The sequence below is a fragment of the Rissa tridactyla genome, chromosome 8 (assembly GCF_028500815.1).
Source record: "Rissa tridactyla isolate bRisTri1 chromosome 8, bRisTri1.patW.cur.20221130, whole genome shotgun sequence".
Taxonomy (NCBI): Eukaryota; Metazoa; Chordata; class Aves; order Charadriiformes; family Laridae; genus Rissa; species Rissa tridactyla.
Window position 1 is genome coordinate 10,694,146 of NC_071473.1, and position 15,736 is coordinate 10,709,881.

The 15,736-nt window shown below is 38.1% G+C and overlaps 1 protein-coding gene across 9 annotated transcripts in view; it reads right to left on the bottom strand.

Moving 5' to 3' along the window:
- The window catches only part of LOC128913340 (multidrug resistance-associated protein 1), a 57,231-nt gene that overhangs the window by 29,684 nt on the left and 11,811 nt on the right, over window positions 1-15,736 (bottom strand). For 5 of the 9 annotated variants that reach the window (XM_054210688.1, XM_054210684.1, XM_054210685.1 and 2 more), the window contains exons 2-12: window positions 13,647-13,823; window positions 12,746-12,868; window positions 11,236-11,373; window positions 10,032-10,157; window positions 7,120-7,181; window positions 5,997-6,128; window positions 4,733-4,960; window positions 3,903-4,080; window positions 3,028-3,189; window positions 2,174-2,266; window positions 568-771 (exon numbers count right to left, since the gene is read on the bottom strand). In XM_054210688.1, coding sequence (XP_054066663.1) covers window positions 568-771; window positions 2,174-2,266; window positions 3,028-3,189; window positions 3,903-4,080; window positions 4,733-4,960; window positions 5,997-6,128; window positions 7,120-7,181; window positions 10,032-10,157; window positions 11,236-11,373; window positions 12,746-12,868; window positions 13,647-13,823 — 1,623 coding nt within the window. Of the gene's footprint in view, window positions 1-567; window positions 772-2,173; window positions 2,267-3,027; window positions 3,190-3,902; window positions 4,081-4,732; window positions 4,961-5,155; window positions 5,969-5,996; window positions 6,129-7,119; window positions 7,182-10,031; window positions 10,158-11,235; window positions 11,374-12,745; window positions 12,869-13,646; window positions 13,824-14,628; window positions 15,247-15,736 lie in introns of those variants that run through there. The other 4 variants (XM_054210686.1, XM_054210687.1, XM_054210691.1 and 1 more) reach the window with 4 other exon arrangements.

Below are 15,736 nucleotides of genomic sequence, written 5' to 3' on the forward strand. Positions count from 1 at the left end.
TTCACATATTAAGAATTAATTTTTTTTTAAATAAGAATTTAAAACAATCCCAGGGTACACAATGGTTTTACCTCTCCACATTGTTCTTAAACAGGTGCTGAAAGAACCCAGGCCAGAGGTACGCCTGGTGCACAATGTCCCATTCGATCAAGGTCTCTTATCTAAGGACCTGCTGCTCTCAGAAAGATGCTGAAATATGGGAAGTTTTACTCTGTCAGCCACAGCTACCACCTGGAGAGTACTGTGCACATTAGTAACCTCTTCGAAATCTCAGGTTCCTCAAGTGCACTACCAAAAATAGAGGGAGATGCAGAGGAGGTTTTTATTTTTAAATACTTCAGCCATTACTTCTAGAATACATCCAACTTGTCACTAAGTTTCAAAAACAACAGTAGTGCCTTTTCATAGAGAAGTGTTCAATTTCATAAATGTTCAGTTTCCCACTGCGGTGGAGGGCATTCTGACTCTTCCACTCATTAAAAAACAAAATCAAAAGAAGTTCTTAAGCATTGCCTTGGAAAGCAGGATCCCAAAAAGGAAAACAAACTTCTAGATTGTTTCACTTACCAAGAAAGGAGCACAAACCCAAGTGAAGGTTGCCATTGCAGCAAGGTAAGCAGATTTTTTTAGGACTTTGAGTTCTTTCTGTCTGATCTCTAATACCTTCTCTCTGAAGGCTAATTCCCAAGCATAAAGTTTCAGAACTTTAATCCCATTGAGAATTTCATTCATCAGCTTAATTCTGTTGTCTTTGCTCTTCATTTGAGCCACCTAAAAACAACATTGCAAAAAATAATTAGCAGAGCACAATACTTGGCAGACCCACAAAGTTCTGAGCTTTGTATTTTGCAATTGCAAAATTTACCTCATTATCATCAAAAGCTTACTAGCTTCCCAAGCAGGAAATCTGAGATGCTGTCTGAACAAACAAATAAGCAAAATTCACAAGATGTTTTAAACCAATTAGAAGAATGCTTCATGCAACTAAAAATCCAAACCAAGATCAAAACAGTTGTGGCACTGGTTTAAGCGGGATGAATCCTGCATCAGGGAGACCTGGGACTCCGGTTCCTCCTAGGTACAATATACGGTTAAAAAACAAGCCACTATAATCAAGCTTCAGTGATGTACAGTCTGCATCTAACCTTAGACCAAACTTGGTTTTGCTTCAGTTTCAGCACTATCAATGGCTTTCTGATGGTACACTAAGGCAAAAAGCTTTCCATTCAGCCATAAGAAGAAAGTCCACTCTTCAGAATTTTCCATCTTCATAAAGCATTTTAATGACAGCAGTGCAAAGCTGAAACAACATTCTGACTCAGCTCTAGGCAGAGTCAGTAGACTACACCAGTACAGCTATCCCAGACAGCTCTTACCAGTGGCAGCGTGGCTGTGACTGGCTAGATACCCCTACTTCTCCCATAGAGGAACCAAATGCTGTGGTATATTTTGGTGAACATCTAGACCCTAAAAGGTTTCATTTAAATACATCAGTCTCCTCTGACATTCAGTAAATTCAGTTAGTAGTGAAGTCTGTACCAGAAAGCATGTGCTGGGGGTGCCGGAAGTAGTTTTTGCACCAGAAAACATCAGAGTTTGAGTCTACATTTACTTATGTGTACTCTCTGTAACAAACTGATCCCCTTTAAAGAAAATCAACTAGGGACCAAGAGCAGCCAAGAACTAAGACTTCTTCCTACCCATCCTTTCAGGAAAAAAAAAACATAATATAAAAAAAGCCAAGAACTAAGCCACATACACACACCCCCCAACACTGCAACCACCATCCTGGAAACGTGGCTATTTTACTCATTAAGGTTCATTAGGCAGAGAGCAGTTTATGTTTGGACTTTAGTTTCTTAGGCAGCATGTTAAAAACTAAACTAATTCCAATCCAATCATTGGGTTTTTCATGAAGCTGGCTAACCTGCTACCTTGGTCTTAACTACTGCAAAATTTTTAGACCATTATGTACATACGCTGTAAGGCTGAAAAAGACATGAGTTTGTTTATTCTGCATACAGAACACCTCTGACCTTTCTTTCCCTTCCCTTTTTTTTAAGGGATAAATAGAGGGAGCGAAAAAAAATTTAAAAGGACAAACCTCAGGAACAAGTCAAAGAGCAGAACATATTTCTTAAAAGCACTCTGTCGCATATATAAAGGTTCTAACCTGATAAGTTTTTGTCTTCATTGCCATCACAGCATTTATCGGAACCAGAAGGATCATGACAGCCACGCCTGCCAGCACCGAAGGACCTAAATTCTGAAAAGCACTTAGTTGTAAACATTTTTATTCAAGCTAATTTTTAATAATCTTGGGTCAAAACACTGCATATGCTACAGAAAAGCATTCTGACCTAGCTTTTCAACCTCTTCTTCCCCTTCCAAGAACAGCTTGGGGGAAGAAGAGGAGGATCAAGTAGGTGCTTGGGTTGATGTTTATGTGTTTTGATTTTTGAAACAAACATACGTATATAATCCCCATATAGAGAAGCGTATATATAGATAGAAATCAATCTCTCTATACGTGCCTATCTATACACACACACAAAGAGGTATTTTAATGTTTTCCAGTTTTTGCTGGTTTGTCTGTTCTTCTGAAGTAGAGATCCATGCAGGGAGTGACAGATTTCTTGGGGAAGTTCATTACCTTTCTGATTGACAGTGAGAATCAGTGACTGTCTGGACTAGATACAGCAAACGTCTCATAAGGTGACTCTCAGGGTGCAGAACCAAGACCACTTTTCTTTAAGTGACTAGTGAGATACTACAGGTGCTGCAATCTCCCAAAACATAGTAGTTCTCATCCGCATCCTCCCCACATGCACTCAGATGTGCAAATTAAGAACCTTCTGACTTCCTTCTTGACAGCAGTGACAAAAGCAGCTCTGAATGGCTTCTGAACAAACAGGATTTTCTGCACACTGCTGTAAACCCTCCAGTGGTCTGAACAACAGCTGTCCGTAGGCATGACCATAGGAAGCATTGCCAAAGTCAAACCAGGAAACAACACACAATACTCACCTGCCACAGTAAGTACAGTGCTAATATCACCTGGAGAGGTGCAGACCAAATCATGTTTATATAGGTGGACAAGTCCATGAATCTCTGAGCATCCACAGACATTAGATTCACAATCTCACCCACAGTAGAAGTCTTTCTAGCAGAATTTGTAATAACAAGTGCCTAGGTGCAGATTGAAAATAAAAAACAATTAAGGCAACATGAAGGCTGACTTACACATTTGTATTTTCTCCACAGAATTCAACTGCTTTACAGAGCTTCATCTTTAAAATTACCTGCTTCATATTCTGTTTACCCTGCGCATCTTACAAAATGGAAGCTGTATAATTTGAAGCAAGCAGGTGGGTTTAAACTAATAGAGAATTAAAGACAACAAGCAGCCTTGGGGTCAGGGTTGTTTGGTTAGTGGTTTTACTGCTTGGGAGGGTATTGTTTGCATGTTTTGGTTTTTACTGCAAGAAGCAGTCTCTTCACTTCTTGTCACACACTTTTCTCACAGAACAATCAGTCCAGAGCTTTCTAAAATGTTCCAGCTTATTCAAGATGAAGTGGCACCGCTGCTAAGTCCCAAATGAAGCTGTAAATGTAGATGCATCTTAATTTCTGCACTAAGTGAAGCAGTTTCACATGCCTAGTCTAAATGAGACAAGGTTTCTTGTTTGGCAGTGGGAAGAAGGTGCCTGAACTTTAACTAGTAAATTAGAAAATTGCTCTATTTTAAAGGCTTTTATTTATACATTAGATACTCTCTTATTTCTAGTAAGAGCTAGGAATCAGCCTACTAGAGTCTCCTAACTACTTTAATTATTCAGACTTAAGCGATGCATTCACACAGTCACTGAGAGGTATCGTCATATATTTAAAGAAACACCTACCTTTCGATAAATTACACCAACAATAGCTGTTTTGAGCCTCATTCCGGTTACAAAGCAAATATGAAAATATTGGTGAAGAATCAGCGTCTGAAGACAGGCACAAACAAACAGCAGCCCTGTATAAAAGTAGCCTTGCCAGTTTGGGGCAGCTTTATTATTTACAAAGTTGATTAGCAATCTGCGGAGAGAAGAATTAGTCCTCTTGATAGATGCATGAAATGTCAAGGTTAGAACCTTAGATTATCCCAAACATTACAGCGGTCATGCAAGCACCCAAAGTATCAAACTTAGATAAAACACATAAAAAACCTTAGAAACTTTTATACTTACACACATAACTCCCTCCTCTTAACAACGTACCACTTTAAAAGATAAAGTATCACATACCTTACAGTTACAGCATTCTCTTGGAGCTACACTAAAAGGTCTCACACTCCCTCCAGCTAAAATACAACTGGTTACAGTTGTTTTATTACTTCTCACCTTAAAACAATACCCCCTTTAGCTCTCTGTTGCTTCACATACTATGACTTGTAGTTCCACGATCGTTACAGGTTAGAATTAAATAGACTCCTGTTGTTGGTGGTTACATTCCTGCCTGGCCTTCCTAGTGTTGTAAAGGAACATAAAAAGTCAAACATTTAATCCATGATGTTGTAATTTGAAAACCAGTGGACCAAAATCATCTGTGTGCATGGTCTCTAACTTGCATGACAACTCCACCCCAATTGAACCAACTGAAGGCAAAGCAGCTTGGTAAGTGAAATACCACTGTGTTTTAAATTCTGTACACATACTTTTAATACAATAATAAAGTATATAGGTCTTACTTCAGAATTTCTGGGCCTGCAAACATCAAGAGATCATGTGCAGCTTTAAACAGGAAGCTCATGAGAAAATATGGTCCAAAGGTTTTATATAACACCTTGAATAAAGATGCTTCAGAGTTCTTTTCAGATGGTTTTATAATCAAAGCTTCAGCCTCTTCTGTCACATCACCGTTTGAGTCGCTTGACTTTTGCTGCTTTTTGGGCGAGTATAACATGTTTAATGGTTGCCTGAAATAGAGTAGGTATATAATGTAGCCTTTATTCAACCATAAAGCCAACTGGAAAAATGCACAGTATACAAATGAGATGTTTATGAACTGTTTATTGTCCTTCTTAATAGTTTCACTGGGGTTTACTGTCAATCAAACATCTTTTTAATCATACAACTATAGCTGAACAAACTGGCCATTCAGAAATGGTCACCTTTTTGTGATAGGTAACATTCCTGTTGAATCTCTCCTGTAGGTCTGCCCTGGGGAATGAGAAATAGGGCCGTAACCTGTGTTAAACTTAAAGTGCAAAGGACATTATTATTCTAGAACCCAGTATGCTGAACTTTCTTTAAAATAAAAGCCTCACTGCACTACTGGAGTTAGAAAATTGCAGTCAGATTTATGCCAAGTCATCTGAAAAGGACTGAAGACATTCATTTCATACATCTGGCTTATGCCAAACTACATACTTCCAAACTTCTGAGGACAAACTGTATTTACGCTGTGTAAGCAAGCAAGCAATTTTCCTTCAATGAAAAGGTACTCCTATTTGCTGCAGTAAAGGATGATGAAAGCAGGATGGAAACCACAGGCATGCAGTCTTTCTAATTTTAGTCAGCTGGTTTAGATGCCCAGACTCCCTATATAGTCAAAGGAAAGAAATAAGCTTCTCACGTTTACACCCTGAACTGCCCTCCTGAGGCTTCGCTAACTATAGAGGGAGCCCAAGTTCCTAAATTACGTGACTGAAGTTCGACTGTGTGGAAACATTCCCTCCTCAGGGAAAAAACATACATCAAAAGTAACAAAAATCAGCTTTGGATCATGAAAGACTAAGGGAAACTTGATGCAGCTCTTCATAAAGAAGACACACAACACCCTACTTGGTTCCTACTCTGTATGCACTTAAGGAGAAATACAGATCTGCCACTTGGGCCTTACAAAGCAGGTTTGATAAAAGATGACAAACACCTCTAAGTAGAGGCTGAGTAACTTGAGCTTTTGAACCTCCACATCTTGGAAGAACTGCCAGCCAGGATAACTGAGCTTACCTCTTGGTCTTTGCCCACTCTTTTGCCCAGTTTCTAGCCAAACCTGGCACTATCTCCTCCGATGTGTCCTCTTTATTTAACGACCATAAATCCTTGGCTTCCAGAGGCCTCCGATAACCCTGAACCATCAACCTGTATTAGAAAGAATCAACACTACATATTTAAGAACACTAGAGAGATGTGTGTGTATATATATATGCTATTAAGACAGTGGTTCTTACATCCAGCCCCAAAACAGAGCCAGCTCTTCACAGAAACGCATGCAAGAGTTAGCATCTGGACCTGTGTTGCTACAGGTACTAAAACATACATCCTCCTGTCTTTACTGTGAGAATTAGACACTAAAACTTCTAAGGATCCAGGATATGCCACTGAATTCAAATTTCAGGGAAAATAAAAGAAAGGATGAAGTGATCTCATTTGAAAATCAGCCAAGCAACTAATATTTCCATGCCTACCAAGTTTCAAAATCTTTATTAGCCTTTAATTTTATAAAGCAATTCCTTTCATCTAGTTTTCTGTTGGAACTCTGGCCAAGCACCAACCACAACTATAAACCAATATTATTTTACACGTTTCTGTGCTTTAACTCACACGAACATGTGTTGTGATCAAATCATATAGTATAACCAAAGCTCAGTTAATAATTAAAAAAAATAAAAAAAGAACCTACTAGACAAAAAGCGCTAACAGTTTTGAATGCCTTATTTTCTAAATACAGCAGGTAATTTCTACCTTCTTATCACAGAATCACAGAATGGTAGGGGTTGGAAGGGACCTTCAGAGATCATCTAGTCCAACCCCCCTGCCAAAGCAGGTTCACCTACAGCAGGTTGGACAGGATCACATCCAGGTGGGTTTTGAATCTCTCTCGAGAAGGACACTCCATTATATTTCCCAAAGAAATTTTTTTATTATATTCTTTCAGCAAACATACTAAATAAATACTGGCAAAATTTTAAATTACAAAGACATTACACAAAGGAAGTAAACACATTAATCAAATTTTTTTGGGAAAAAAAGTTTATCTACAAAACAATCAACCCAAAAAACCAATATTATTATTGCATGGTTATTGCTAATTTAACTTTAATTATTGCTTTATGCGTCATCTTGATCTTACCCAGTGATCCACCAGAAAGTGATTCTGGAGAGGAAAGAAGCACTGAACTCTGGACATGGATTCTAAAGGAGAGAAAAATAAATCAATCCACATACAAAGTGACTGATAGCAGGCCAAAAGAAACAAACGAAGCAGAAAATTCCTGTTGTTTATAGTATTTTTTTCACATTACTAAACTTGTCATTTATGCTGTTGAAAACTTGTTCAGAAAACACAAGCACAGCTTCAGGGCTGTCAGCAGACTAGACCACTGGGACACAGGAATAGCAGTGCCCCATGTCAACAGTACAACAAATAGCTGAGGGAATTTTGTAAGATAGTGCAGGCCAGACAATCTCTCAAGATCTCACGATCAACAAGCCTCATCAACAAGCCCAGGAAACTTAAGTATCCATAAAGGTATGCAGCTAGCTCGTGTTCTACACCCAGCACAATGGCTGTCTGTTGTAACTCTCTTAAGGTTAACATCCTCTCCTCATCCAGGTGGATTAAAACAGCAGAAAGGAACGCTGGAAGAATTTCAACGGCACTAAAGGTGATTTACTTGCAGAATGCCAGATTTCTCTCTTCCCTCTTTCATTGCTCTGAACAGTATCTTAAGAATGCTAAAACCAGCCACTCCTTTGGCACACAAACCACTAGGTTTTTATCATCAACTATAATTGGAGCAACTCAGGTATTTCCATCTACAAAAGTCACAAACATCATTAGAGTACTGCAATTAAAACAGCTGGAGCCAAGTGTCTCCAAGATTGGCATTTTTCAACTCATATTTGTGTAACCTGGCTTCTCCACTAAGCTATACTGAAGTGTGTCGTAATCAAGCTACACAAAACAGACTCCTGCATTTCCTCCTCTTCACACCACAGCTTTTTTTACAACTTTGTAGGGAACAATAAGGGTATGTATGAGACGAACACTTTTCTTGAAAGGGGATAAGAGTTCCACATTTCCAAAGTATTTAAACACTTGCAACAAAGTGACTGCAAGCAAATCCAACACCATCCCTTAATGAATAAATACAAGCTTTTAAATGTAAAGAAGTCAAAAAAAAAAAAGGTGGGTGGTGGGGGTGGAGCGGTACTTTCATCCTTATGCCACGTCAGCATTACTGACAGGCAGATTTCTACTTCACCAAATACAGGGAATACTTTCAACTTAAAAAAAATTTGAAATATTCTGAACTTTACATTAAATGTTGTATTGCTTCTTTCCTTTATACTTTTTTTAATCTACTTGCAGGTGGCAACTCTAAATTCAAAAGCCCACTAGATCTTGTAGTACCAAAAACTGGACTTCATTTCCGTAAAGCAAAAGTTTAAAACATTAAAACATTTTAGATTACTGTTATAATAATAATATTTTGATAAAATTAAATAGTTATCACACAAAGAACTATTAATCCTACTGACATTCTTGCCAGATAGAATGAAGACAACAAGTTGTAACAAGTCTGCACTTACGCAACGTAAACAAAGCGAAAACAAGAGACAAAACGCATTGTTTGACTGCTATATAACATCAGCATCTACATCTCAGAAATTTCACTGTAGTTTTTTGGCTTAAGTAAACGCATAAGATTTTACTCAAGACTTACAAACATTTCTGGTTTGGAAATGCTTGTCAGAAGGGAATAAAACATAATTTAAGACTGACTAACATGACTTGCTTTGTTCTTTTCCCCATAACATTCAACAAACACACCACTCATGAAAAAAGAAGGTTAAAATTTGAAGTCTGCCCTATTTCCTAGAGACAGTCCTAGAAATACTCAGAACACACAAACAAACTAACGTGGTCTCAAAGCACCTGGTAATTATTGTAACCATGATCAAAGCAGAACAGAAGGTTTCCATAAATCCACAGTATCCTGTCAAATACATTTCATCCCTGAAGGAGATGAAAAGAACCCAAAGATGAAGAGGAGCCAAAGACTCAACAGTATACTCTTCCCTCCAGGCATATACATGCAGACTGTCTGCCAGAGGTAATGCAGAGCACCACTGGCACACTGGATATTGATGGAGAAGGTAACTGGGGAATTCAGTTAAGTGCAACTGGTTGCAGACCTTTTCCACAGTTACAAAGCCAACACTTATTTCCCCACACACACACATTTCGCACCTTCCTCCTTCAGTCAGTGCCACCTGACATCCATCAAACCAGAATTACACCTTACAGAAAACAGAACTGAGGTTTCTAAACTTGGCAAATCCAAACTCCAGGCAGTGACAGGTGTCACTCCACCGAGGCTCAGAAGGTCTAGCCTGGGGTAAGCAAGCAGAATAATGATCCAGCATCCCATGGGTCTCTTTAGATCCATGCCATCTAGCCAGCACATATCATTAAGAACATACACAAAAAAGATCACATCTAGATAAAATTAAATTTCTACATCCAGACCACCCTCCAACATTAACTGCTTTTGCAATTGAGCTGGTTAAATTTTTGCTTCATTCAAGAGAGGTAAACATGGAAATCAAATGCATCTGTCCAGATTCACAGGTGTTCCAGGTATAGATTCTTCCTCACAGGAAAAGAATACACATCCGTATGAGTTACTGCCTACTGAACGGTATCAGATGACTAGGACAGCATTTCAAGTCGGTATTTCCCACTGATTGCCAGAAGCACTCCTGAATATAAATACATATGACTTAACCTTCAGGAATGCTATTCAGGAATGACTGAAACAGTATTTTTGCTCTTTCTCTTAAATACAGACCACCCTGTTTTGCATGTTATGGGCTTCATCTTCTGCATCACCAACTAAAGAGCAGAAAGAACACTCTATTGCAAACAAGTCAAAAAGATTTGAATTATTTGGCACCTGGGAGACTGTGGCCCTATAACTCATTGTACAGAATACTGCAGGTATCATACGCAGCACTCGGTATAGACTGAACACTTACAGGATCATTTACTGTTTCAGAAAACAAAGGTGGTCGTTCTGGAAAACAACACAGGACGAGCTGTACCAATAACAGGATGAAGTAGATGCAGAACGTGGCAAAACGAAACGCATCCACTTCAGCACCCTGCAAAGGAAGGTAATATTCCAATTAGAAGGCTTGAGGAATTTCTTCAAAACAACATGTTACTATTAAACATAAAACAGCTCCTTACTGTAAATTCTGCAAACTACATAAATGTTACACTACCCACTCCCATGCAAATTAAAGTCAATGTATATTACGGTAAAGGGAAGGTGAAGAGAGGGTGACAGAGACTAAAGGTAACATTTACTTCTAATCAACCACTGTCATAAATACACAAGCATGAACTTCTGTAGAGAAGTTCTCTTTAAGACACAGTTTGTACCAACACAGCATGCCCCAATTTGAAGTCAAGGTATTCTTTACCTTGGATAGGAAGGAGTTTTCAAGGCAAATTTGTTATAAACACAGAAAATAAGAATCAGAGGAGCAGAGTTTAGATTACAGTTTGTTACATTGTGCTCAAATTCCAGAGTTTCTTCCATTTTTTAGGGGACTGATCCATAGACCATAGTCCACAGAAATCAAAACACAGAGACAGATGGACTCACACCCACACCCATCAGTAAAATCCCACTCCCAATGGTTAAAGTCAAAAGTTGGCTCAAAGTTCTCAAAATTCACAACATGGCTTAAAGGTTTCAAGAAACAGAAAATACGTCAATTACACAATTAATCTGATATTTGACGTGGCCTTACTATAAAGCAGACTGACATAAAAATATTTCACACTTTCATTTTGTCTCAGCAGACGAGATCATCAAACCAAGTGGTTCAGGAAATCCGCTGTATCATCAACAGGAAGACGACGTAAACTCCCAGAACAGTTTCATATCAAAGATTATACACTTTTATTGTACTCAAGCACACACATCCCCTTTCTGGAACAGCTAGCAGAATTTTCTCGGCAATTGTTGCTATAGTTCAGATCACTACAAATTTCACTAGCATTTCAAAACAAGGGCCATTAAGTCTTGCTTGTTTTGCTATTATAACCCAAGGAATGAAGGTACACTGAATGGATCATTAACTGACTTGACTAGCATAATTAGCAAGCAACTGCTCTATTACTGCAGCATTTCAGAATATTTTCAACTGAATGAGGCTAGCAATCACTTACCATATTTAAGGCATGTATTATTTTGGATCTAAAAACCACTGTGGCACATGACAATGAGATGAGCCAGAAAATCATCATTACACCTGAAGACTGGACTCCTTTTATTCTTTCATATTGTATTAAAAATGTAGCAAGCAACTGTGAAAAATAAGATAAAACATATTCACAAGCTTTAAGTTTTACAACATGTTATACATGTATACAAGGTACTGTATTAAAGTGTGCATATTTGACATTTCAACTTCATAATCTCCCATACATTGTAACACCCAGAGATTTTAAGTCTAATTCAAAAATATGTTTAAATATGAAATTCTCTGGACCAGAAAAGATAGACAGCGTACAAAAAAAGGGAAAAGAAATGTCTATTACGTAGAAGTAAGCAACCACATACACAAAAGCACTGGCAAAAGCTGCCAGTCTATTTCTTTACTTTTCTGGTTCTCCATCGCAAATGGAGTTTGGTTCTCCACACGCAATTACAGTGACACTACATCCCTTTCAAGTACTTCCTGACTAATTCTTTTTAAAATAAAAAGATTTCTTTCCATACAAGCCACAACACCAAACAACACTGACCAAATATTACTCTATATTTTCTATGTTTTCAGAGTCCTTTAGGAAGCTGGCATAACTTAGTAATCTCACTTGGCTGCTGCAACATCCATTTTCAATCAGCCTGACAAAAGCTTGATAATTACGTTATTAAACGACCACAAAGCTATATAACAGCTCTCATGTCTGTCGGTATGTTTCAGGGCTGCTGGGGTTTTTTGTTTGGTTTTTTTGTTGTTGTTATTGCTGTTGGGGTCGTTGTGTTCCATCCTGTCCCCCCTTGAGTATCATGTTTAATCACTACCATTCCAAGCCTGTGATAAATTGAAGGCAACTGACAATAAATGAATAAATAGCAAGGCATTTTCCTTGAAACGCAGGCTGCAGATACTACTTTCACATAGACAATACTTGCATGTCTAGGTAGAAAGAATTAGCTGTGGACACCTGTGTGCCTCATGGCATTTAAGACTTTCCATCCTGCCATCAAATGTAACAAAGAAAACATGCACTAAAGAACGTCACATGCAAGACAGTTTGTAATAAGATACTTAATAATGCAACGCCTTTGACAGTCTTTTACCAAGTTCAGTGGGATTTGTATTTTCTATTTTTAATCAGTTCTCTCAACTTCCCTTCTCCAGCCCTTGCTTGAGTCAAGCTATTAAATGAATGGTAGCTCAAGCCTACCAAACCAAGGCAAGGCAACTAGCACTCGCTTGTGTGCTGACATGCAACGCACTGGGCACAGCTAGGTTCGGGTTGGTTTTTTTTTTCCCCCTAATTTTTTTATTAAAAGAAAGCAGACATTTCAGAGTCAATATTTCACAGTTCAACAGCAGATTAAGTCTGTATGTAAAGATTGAAGTGTAAACAATCACAACACTATGAATAATACTAAGATGTGTGTTATTGCTTAAGGCTTTGCATGAACAAAGACCATAACAGAACTTACCATTGTTATACCCAATACTGTAGGACTAACAAGAAAAAATGGAGCTCGAAAAATATTTTTTCTTTCCCAGAAAGAGTAGAAAAGGTCTGCCCAGCAGACTATCCACAGTATTAAGCCCAAAGCCTGCAATACAAAAGCGTATTTTATACATCAGTTCACACAGATTAGGCAGCACAGTATATGCATGAACACTAGATGTTATGTGTTAGTACAACAGGAGTCCAAATCAGATCACCTCTTTGGGGCAATTCTACAACATGCACAAAAGAAGAGTAATTTGGCTTTACCTATTGGATCCCCATTAGAAGAAAAGAGTTTACTAATTTTTACTACCATATAATTCAGTGTATTATGAAGCAGAAAGCTGGTGAATCTCATTCCTGAATAACAGACTGCAGGGACAAACACTCTCCAACCCACCATGCTATTATAGTGCTTCTTAAAACTTTTCACTTATTCTTATTCTACAGGAACAAAAAAAAAGTAAGAAAACATTAAGTACCTATTTCGCAATAGAAGTGGAATAGAACACCCGTAGCAGCTCTAGAAATCTATGCTGCATAACTTAGAAAGCTGTTGGGATAACAAATTATTTTTATTGTTGAAATAAAGGCCTTAAGATTGAGTTGCCTTAAAATAGTCTTCTCCAACTGGTCTTACAAAGGATTTGCATGCTTTTTTGATGTGTCAGAATACATTTAAGAAAGCCTACTGATAAAAGGGCAACAGAAGCACACAAGGCCTGGAAATCAAACACAGGTAGAACAAGTTAAGTTAAAGCTGTAGTGTGCACACAGGCCAAGACTGATGGTCAACAAAAACAGTGTGCTAAAACATAGCTGAAAATATATTCAAACCTCCAGATAAGCTTAATAAGTTCCAATTTTAAAAAGTCGCATACCGTTTTGGCTTTGTTGAGGTTTGACATTTGTATGTATCCCCTGTCATGACAACGAAGGTACAGGAAGTACACTGGGAAGCAGGCCCACAGGTAAACGCAAGGAATCCAGACCAGGACTGTGTTCTGAAAGCACAGGGTAAAGTCTGGATTTTCTGTGTGCCATGTCAGATTCCAATCCTGGAGAGAGAAAACAGATCAAGTTAAAGAAAAAACAAACACAGCACTCAGAATTTAAAAACAACAACAAAACCAACAACAAAACAGTCCCTATCTGCCTTATCCTGCATCTCTTGTTGTGTATTTATTTATACTTGTATTAAACTTGCACCATTCTGTGATTCATTGCAGTTTTCATAGCTTAGAAGTTTTAAACCTTCACAAGAAGGGATTAGTGTCACTTTTGTTTGTTCTACAGAGCTACTGTAACACATAACTCACTCAAATGTAATACCTTAACAGTATTCAGGATATTTAACAGTATTAATCAATAATTTTCACATTATCATTGCAGAAAAATGCAGTGATGTGGCTAGCTATCTCCCATTAAAACCACTGTGCGTGTATGTCTAAATACCCAAATACACCACATTCCCAAATTTCAGTGTGGAAACATTATCTGGCACACAGAAAAGTGAACAGCACAAGTCAACATCACTTCACTATTTGTAAAATACTTTGATAGCTCTCGAGCTGTCTACAGCAAGCCCAATTGAGACTTTTTTGTAATTCATAACAACGGGGCATAGAACTAAGTAAAAAAGGCTCACCCTTGCAGCTCGTTTCCTACTCAACAGGAAAATGTAGATCAATATAATTCTATGTTTTCCTGTTTCTCTCAACACGATTCTCAAAAACAAGATAAACCACCATACAATCAAACCAAAACTGACACTTAGAGTAATAAAAATGTGATCACCACTTCCATTACTGATACAAGAACTATTTACGATGACGGACTAATGAGTAAAATGAACTTTCATACCATATTTATGATTGACTTGAGTCAGGGAAGTCTCTTGCAGGAAATTTTACCTTAGAATTACTGGCTTTCCTGTAAAACTATCACAAGGGATACTTCCTCCCAAGAGCTGTAGCTTTCTGACTCTCCAACAGAATGATGCAATACAGAGATATCACAGCTGCAGACGGACTACAGTATTCAACAGCCAAAGCATAGCTCACGGGCTTCTGTTTAAAAACCACACAGGCAAGAAAAGCAGTCCCATGCCCAAAGGCTTGTTAACTGTAATGTCATTTTCGGTTGCAAAGCATTTTTTCAGACATTTGCACAGAACATCAGTACCACTACTGGGACATAATGGCAGTCAGTAATCCTTCTCCCCTATAAAAGCCTGAGCTGGCCACAAAAACAAGTGCCGTCATCCACATTTTATAGATGAGGAAACAGAACCAAAAGGAGCTGCAGCGCATGCCCCTTCTATTCCAACACTGAAGCTGGAAACAGATCCCACTGCTCCGCATCGCCAGGCTATGATCTTTATTTGTCCCCATCTTCCACTGATTAAACAGTTTCAAACACAATTACAAAGAGAGGAAAACAGATCTAAAGAGAAATCAAAGATATAACTTTTAAGGCTAATCAGATCTTATTTTATCATAGCACAGGTTTCCCCTTAAATTTGACCATTCTGTATGAGGCTGATAATTTCTACTGGTTAAAAAAAAAAAAAAAAAAAACAGCACACGCCCAAACTTCTCTTGAAAACGTATAAACAAAAATATTTTCCTTCCATACTTCCCTCTCAACTTCTGTCAGAATCTAGGACTTCTTTCTCGGTTAGATACAACAGACAATATGCAAAGGACACACAGCTGTTACGTTTCTCCTCTAATTCCAAAACATTCTAAAAATTCTTCTCACTTAATACGATTTTTAATTTGTCAGTTTAAAAAAAAAAAATATCTCCAAACTTAATGCCAATTCAAGGAAATTAACAGTGGTAGAGCACAAAAACTTCCAATTATGTTTTAGTGTATCTGCATAGGGGTCACACAAGTTGTTCGTGACAAGGCAGCGTCTGTGAGATGCTGTGGGCGAGCCACATGGTTATTAAGTTCCCCAACTGCAT